General features: G+C 30.8%; 2 protein-coding genes across 2 annotated transcripts; one reads left to right on the forward strand and one right to left on the reverse strand.

The window, feature by feature from the left end:
- Positions 1–2,259: 2,259 nt before the first annotated feature.
- Positions 2,260–3,045, forward strand: LOAG_11030 (hypothetical protein; the record flags this gene model as incomplete). The annotated part of the gene is made up of 3 exons (XM_020448276.1): positions 2,260–2,322; positions 2,485–2,566; positions 2,960–3,045. 3 exons carry the CDS (start codon positions 2,260–2,262, stop codon positions 3,043–3,045), a joined length of 231 nt encoding a protein of 76 aa, XP_020301565.1.
- Positions 3,046–4,150: 1,105 nt separating this feature from the next.
- LOAG_11031 (hypothetical protein) lies at positions 4,151–7,256 on the reverse strand (the record flags this gene model as incomplete). Its single annotated transcript, XM_020448277.1, has 9 exons — positions 4,151–4,328; positions 4,620–4,701; positions 5,012–5,180; positions 5,471–5,665; positions 5,731–5,927; positions 6,193–6,349; positions 6,520–6,685; positions 7,010–7,133; positions 7,247–7,256. 9 exons carry the CDS (start codon positions 7,254–7,256, stop codon positions 4,151–4,153), a joined length of 1,278 nt encoding a protein of 425 aa, XP_020301566.1.
- Between the last annotated feature and the right edge of the window lie 188 nt (positions 7,257–7,444).

Below are 7,444 nucleotides of genomic sequence, written 5' to 3' on the forward strand. Positions count from 1 at the left end.
CATGTTCAATTGATAAGCAGTTTTGAGATTTGGCAAATGTTGTGCGATGAGAGCAAGGGATTAATGATCATGATAATAGGATTTAGACTGGAATAAGAAGAGGGTGGAATTGAAAAAGGAGGAAGATGTCTCCACATTCTGATATAACACTGATGCGATTGATAGATCATAAGATGTGTACAGCCTGATACCAATCTTTTCCACTCATCTTAACATCAAAAATTTGTGTAAACCGGAAGGAAAGCAGGTGGGCAATTATCACAAAATTTGCATTCCGTTCAAAATTTGTGGAATAAACTATTCCAACGAAAGAACCTTCTGCCAACTCAAATTTCTCTTTCACAACTTAAATGAAATATGAATTGATATGAATGAAAGTTTTAACGTCCATACATTTCGTCAATGCTAAGAAAAAATAAACTTTGATATGACTAAGATTTTATACATTGAATTATGATGAGCATATCTTTGAGATTAAAGATATGTCAAAAGAAAAGTGTTCATTTTGAGGATTCAAATGTAGACAATAAGGCAGGAAGATTAAGTAGACTGAAGAATACGGTGACAGGTATTATGAGGTCAATATTTAATCTTAGCTCGAGACAAAAACACTGGAAGACCAATGGAAGACCAAGGAACAATCACTGGAAGACCATTAACGAATATAGGTTATTATGTGTTTCGATTTTCCCTCTCATTTTAAAACAATTTTACCATCAGAAATGAGAAGTTGGCAACAGATATAGACAAGTGTTATTTTAAATTTGAGTATATTAGATTAAGAAAATTAGTCTTACATTTAAAAATGGATGAATAAGCTCCGACATTACTTATTGGAAATAGAAATGCGGTCGAATTGAATTGCATTAAATTTAAATAAAAATTTCAAAATGCATAAGCATTTAGTCCGTACAGCATATCGCAGCAAAAACTGCTGAATGCATAAGATTGAAGATTTAACACCAAAAAGTATCAAAGTGAATTTTCAAGCATTGATCAAACGGGCCGTTATAACAATAAGGTTTAATGGGGTAATTATTATCTGTAAATTCTAATAAAAAAGAATTAAGTATTGCATAGATTTTTGATCAAAAAAAAAGGAAAAAGTTGATTCAGTCGTAAAACATTTCATTCTACAGAACTTTTATATCACAATGATATATTTTACACTAAATGTTTTTACCTAAAAATTTTATATTTCTTTGTTTGACGTCATCAAATTTCACTCTTATTAACATACATTTCATTCTTGAATTTAGCCTATCAACATGAATAAGTTCAACGATATGAACATTTGATAAATTTCTGCTTGCTTTGATATTTTCTTGTTTCATTATTGACAAATAAAATTCAATGATAAGACTAACTATGGGAAATTGCGACCATAAGAATATGTCTAATGCAAAGAAATTCAAATGATCAAGACATTCTTGACTGTAAATTCGAACCTGAAATATTTTCAGGAGTAAGAAGTAACATTGGTAACTGAGAATAGGTAAACTGGAGACAGTTTTCGAAGATCTGACATTGTGTATTATATTGTATTGTGTTGTATAAATGTTGAGAATTGCAAAGGCTCCTTTATTTTTAACAATTTTTAAAGTTCTAGGAAAATTGTAAGTACCATGTTTATAAATCCTTGACATATAATACTCAATGCCTATACTTTGGCATCCTTCAAAATTTCACCGGTACTTCAGAAACTTATAGATTTACCGGCATCAATTTTCTTTTAAACGCTTAAAGCTACATTTGACTTATGTAAAACTAACATAACACAGAAAGACTTTTTCAAGGTTAATAATTTAATAAATAGAGTAAATGTAGCAAAGTGGCCTCAATCATGCCTTACAAAAATTATACGGTATTGCTGAGTTATAAGACCTGTCTATCAGTTACTGTATTGTCATCTCTTTATTTTAATAAATTATTGTTCTCAATTATATGGTCATCACTGCTTTAAAAAATTTCCCAAATTTCGTTTTAAAAAAGAAATTGTGAAAATTTTCCAAACTTTCTAATTGAAGTTTTTTATAATTAAAATTACATGTTGTTTTTCAATCCATTCTGTTCCATCTTCAGAAATCTTCAGTTCTACATCTTGCTGATGATTAGAAATTGAGATAGCAGTGATCATTGTTTTGAAAGAAAATAATTTTTGTGCGGCATGAACAAAAAAAAATATTAATTAGCGCTTTGCAAGTAAATTAATCTTAAATCAAAGCTTTAAAGGATAATTTAAAAATTATTGGCACAAGTATGAAACTGTCAATCACACTACTTATCGTACTAGTTACGGATTGTTTTGCGTGGTCAATAAATGTAAGTCATCTTTTTGAGAAGTCAAAAGAGAAAAATAGAATGATTTGGATCGTTTTAGAGATTCTCACTTTATTAGTCATGGAATTGTTAAATTGTTTGACCCTTTTTTGACCTATGTAAAGGTCTACACTTTATTTTATAAACTAATAAGACCAATTGCAGACTGATCGAACGGATAATGGTTTGCCAGTCGAACGGCCAAGTAGACTTTATCAGACAATGCTACTTAAATCAAAGCGTAGTCGTAAGTGATTCTCTAATAATTAGCACTTCCAATTATAGTCTGTGTGATGAAAGTAACTTAAGAAAAATTCTTGATCCGCCAAAACACCATGTTTCAGCTTCTACTACTGCTATAAGGTTTCATTTATTTTTTAGCTGCTATGGTATAAGGTTGATAATATCATTTAAAATATTTTGACATTATAGTACTTAAATTTCAAATAACAAAAGTTATGAAATCAGTCGAGAATTTCAGAGTGTTAAGTTTTAAGCTATTAGTTAAGGTTGGTTGAGCAAGTGAAAATGTGAAAAAGCGAATGAATTTTTTTCATCTAAAAGTTTTTAGCTATTTTATGACTCATCCATCAATTTATAATATTAATAAACGGACATCTATCGAAAATTAAATTTACAGCAAGCATGGGCTTATCATTAGCGGAATACATGGCAAGTCCCCAAAGTCATGATAACTTCCATTTTATACCAATCATTCGTCGTTGAATAATTCAATTGATCGGCATTCAACTTACCTATGATCAATTTTGTGATATGATGAGCAAATCGTGCTATGCGATGGATAAGTGAACAGCATATGAGTTATAAATATTCCAATTGACTTTATTAATTTCATCCCAAAATTTAAATTTTATTCGAATTTACCAAATTTTTTTCTTTTTTTTATTTTTTTTGCTTGGAGAAATTAGACAAACTACTTTATGCGCAATATGTTGTTTGCATTCTCTAATTATTTCATCCTTATGGTTTGTTTTGCGGATGTGAATGGTGGTGATTAATTTTTTGTTGTTGTAAACAACACTTTGTAAAAATTCCTTTTTCAACACATTATCATCTGATTTCTATAACCAAAGGTAATATTACTGTAGAATAAATTATTCGTTATCATTTATTATGATGAATTACTCCAAAATCATTGATTGCTGAGAAGGAATTAATGAAAAATAATTGAACTTTCGAGGAATTCACAAAAATGTTTAAATTTACGAAATTTTTGCAAAATAAAATTTGCTTCATCTTTTCATTCAAACTAATCAATCGATGACATATGTGGACAACACTTTTTTTTTCTAAGCTGTAAAGCTACCAGCGAAAAAAGGAAAGATTTTAATGATGCATATATGTGAAGAACAAAATTATGGTGGATATAGTGTAGTCCTCAACCAGAGTTGAATAAAGTTAAGATAGAGGAAAGAGAAGTAAAAGACCTCTTTGTAAAATTTATTTTTTACAAAGAGGGATTTGAAGAGTAGAAGCGATAGATACTTTGTTATTGAGAAAGTGTAAGATAAGAGTTTGAAATTTATTGAGAAATGGGAACTGATCGTTTTTTGTCCAACCCATCTTCAAGATGATTAATATTTCGTTAGCTCATAAAAAGCAAATGTTTATCCAAATGTATCATAATAATTTCCAGGAGAACAGATGTACCTGTTATGCATAAATCTGCATTGGTTTTGTTGACATGACCTGATTAGCTATGTGTTCTCGATAGTACGGCGACGTAGGAACGTTGAATATTGAAATCATTGTAAAATGAAAAACGTAAAATAATTTCATATATGAAAAAATGAAAAAATGGGAGAATAAATTAGATATCATCATAATCATTACACGGTGGTACAAGTAAGCTTGGCGTGATAACGTGTCCATACGAGTATCCTTCGATTTCATTGAATACCGAAATGAAGTCAATATCAAATGTGCGGTACGTTTTCGGTAGACGTATCATCACATCCTCACCGTTATAATTTCTTAACGGTTGTTCACTGAAAATTTGCCAAATATTCCATATGAAATAATTTTCAATAATTTATAGTAACATTTGATAAGGTCAAGGTATTAGCTTATGTTTGATCACAACGATAGTGATAACACATGAAAGCTTGTTGCGATTACTAATGAATAAGCTAAAAGTTTAGACTATAACACATTAATGTATTAAGTGTTCCGCACTAAGCTTTTCAGAAAACGTAATGCTGGATTTACTGCAAGTCTTGATTAAACTTCTCTAATTCACAAAATCTCATGTAACATTTCTAATTGAGACAAGAACTAACGGTGGTTGCCCAACAACATAGGCGCGTACTTGTTTTTCGATTCTATCCGGAAAATGGCCAATACCAGCATAGAAATATGTTTCTGAAATCAATGAAGAGACAATATTAAGTTGCGATGAATTCTGTTGGATTAAATTGAATAAATTCACCGAAGATTACAAACACAGCAAAAGTTTTCTCAAATCAAACAAAGACTATCCGGAAATCCTGCTCCCTTTTCAGTTGCTTCAACAACAGACCCATCAAAGGCAAGATACACGACAGGAAGAATAAAGGCGAACTAAAGGAAGGGAAAAACTGAAAAACATGGGTAACAATTCCTGAAACCCATGAATTGAAAATACCCGTAAGATTGAGATTGTCTATCTCGCGAAGTTTGGGTAAATAAAAACCTGGTGGATCGTCTCCTTGATTGAATACAAAACCTGGTATGAAAATTGTATTGCAATTCAAAATCTGCACACGATTTGATGTAACGTTGTGAGAATGACCCAATAGCGCACCAATTTTCTCCTCATGCGGTGGATCAATTCCTTTTAGTGATAGCAGCGGAATTGTTCTCTTTAAATGATTTTTTATTAAAGCTGATAAGACATTGATTCACATCCCAAAATTACGAAGACAAGAAATTTACTCTTCTAGAAAGTCATGAACTAATAATATTTGCCTTATCAGCTTTAGTAAAATGAAATTATCTAAAGTTTTAATAAATAAGCACTAAGAAAACTTCGATTATCAATAAATCAACAAAAATAGCTCTAATTACTGCAATTTTTTTTTTGTCGACTATGTGCAAACAGCGAAAATTAATTTTGTCATAAAATTAAAAAAGGGAAAATTAATGGGCAGACTTGTGAACAATGGTCACGTAAAGCAATCCATTGATATTCCGTTATCTTTGCATCGTTTGTAATTGAAAATACGACTGTTTTATCCTCAATCAACGGTAACTCAAAGCGACGATCGATGTGTGCTTTGAGACGAGGCTCAGTTGTTGTAACTGTTGTCGTTGTTGCTCTATGATCCAAGTTATTTTCGTATTTATTCTTAAAATTCGAAATTATCTTGATTAAAATAAAAGCTAATGCTTCATAGCCTAAAATAAGCAAACCTTTTTTCTAAACTCCATGCGTCTTCTCTTTTTCAGTCTGGGATCTTGAATGACCCAATATAGCGGTGTTGTTTCCCTGAACAAAGGCGTCGTCGTAATTGCAGCATTTTGTGTCGATACGAATGCTACACCTCCATCTGTTTCGAAGAATTTATCCGATAATAAATTGTCACCTGTCGCTGATTTACCTTCATTATCTGTAGATACGAATAGATCTCATGTGTTTTATTAGAAGAGTTGATCATTTGCCTTACTATACGTGCAATATCGATTGGCTCCACTTACTTCTTAGATCAGTTTGGACCAAATCATACCAACCACAATTATGACAATACCAGTTAACTACTGACTTTATAGTTCATCGATTGGATGATAGTAATGAATCATAAATGAAATTTTAGAACCAAAAGTTACTTTCAAAATTCAATAAAAATAAAAATTCACTACGGATCACAAACATACCTTTAATACTTTTAAATCGCTTTTCCGCAGTTGGTTGTTGCGGCGATTTTATGAGCCATTTTTCAGGCATAGCTTGACCAAGCATAACTGGAAATCCTTTGTCCTTAGTTTTTTCAGCCTTCTTTCCATGATGTGCCACTAACTTTTCCTGTGATTCCTAATATGTATGGATTATGAAATTCAAATAAAAATAACTGCAGAAGAAAAGAGAAAAAAAAGCTCCAATATCCTGCAAATTGTACGACACGACCGTTTATTTCCACTGATTCCACTGATATTATTATCGTCCCATAAATTAAACTTAACCTGAGGTAAGTAATTAGCTACCTGCGTAAGTGGATATGCATCTCGTTCATACGAAAAAATTCCATCATTTCCTAATCTTTCATTACTATCACCATTTTTGATAACATCCTTAATTTCATCATCAGTTTTTTCTTCTTCTTTGTTTCTAATGTCATATTCATTCCTTCCGGTTATTGTCACCAATCTTCTGAAACAAAAAACTTGAGATTGAGAACTTGAGATCATAAACCGTAGAATAGTGACGTTAAAAAATCTTGTGTGAGTTTTTGAATTTTCAAATTTAAAATTTAAAAGAAAATTTTCTTTGGATTTTTAAGTTTTAAAAAGTTTTTAAAATTTTATAACTGCAAACAGTAGGACATAATCGTTGAAAAATATTTTTGAAAGATAATTTTTTGTCATCTGATTCTTCAACTCGTTGTATTTCGTTAAATAATGCATACCATTTATACTTATTTCAAACTTTCGATTACTTCATAAAAATGTTGGCATTCATACAACAAATACTCACTTCAAAGCATCATTTATGGGAATTGCAGTCTCCAATCTGTCACCACTTTGAAATTCAGGATCAGTATGGAAATCTTCATTTTCACTCCTTGTCGATTTGATACTATCAGACGTTAATTCTTCTACTGACCGTAAAAAATCGTAATTTTTTTAAATAAAAAAGTGGGGAAAATCAAATAGACATGCACTACTTGATACTTTGTGAGGATTAACAAGATATTAGTTAGTCTTCGATTACTTAAAATCATATTTCCAAAAATCGGTAAAATCCGACGTTAGTTTTAATCTAACTATTATATTTATCATACTAACCATTATTTTATTTTATATATATATTAATCTAAGCATTATTTATCGAAACTTGATTTTCTCCTCTCCTCTATTACCTTTACCTGGCTTATCTCTCCTGTTAGCCTCCTGATCATTTCTTTCACTG

Source organism: Loa loa (assembly GCF_000183805.2).
Source record: "Loa loa unplaced genomic scaffold supercont3.104, whole genome shotgun sequence".
Classification (NCBI taxonomy): domain Eukaryota; kingdom Metazoa; phylum Nematoda; class Chromadorea; order Rhabditida; family Onchocercidae; genus Loa; species Loa loa.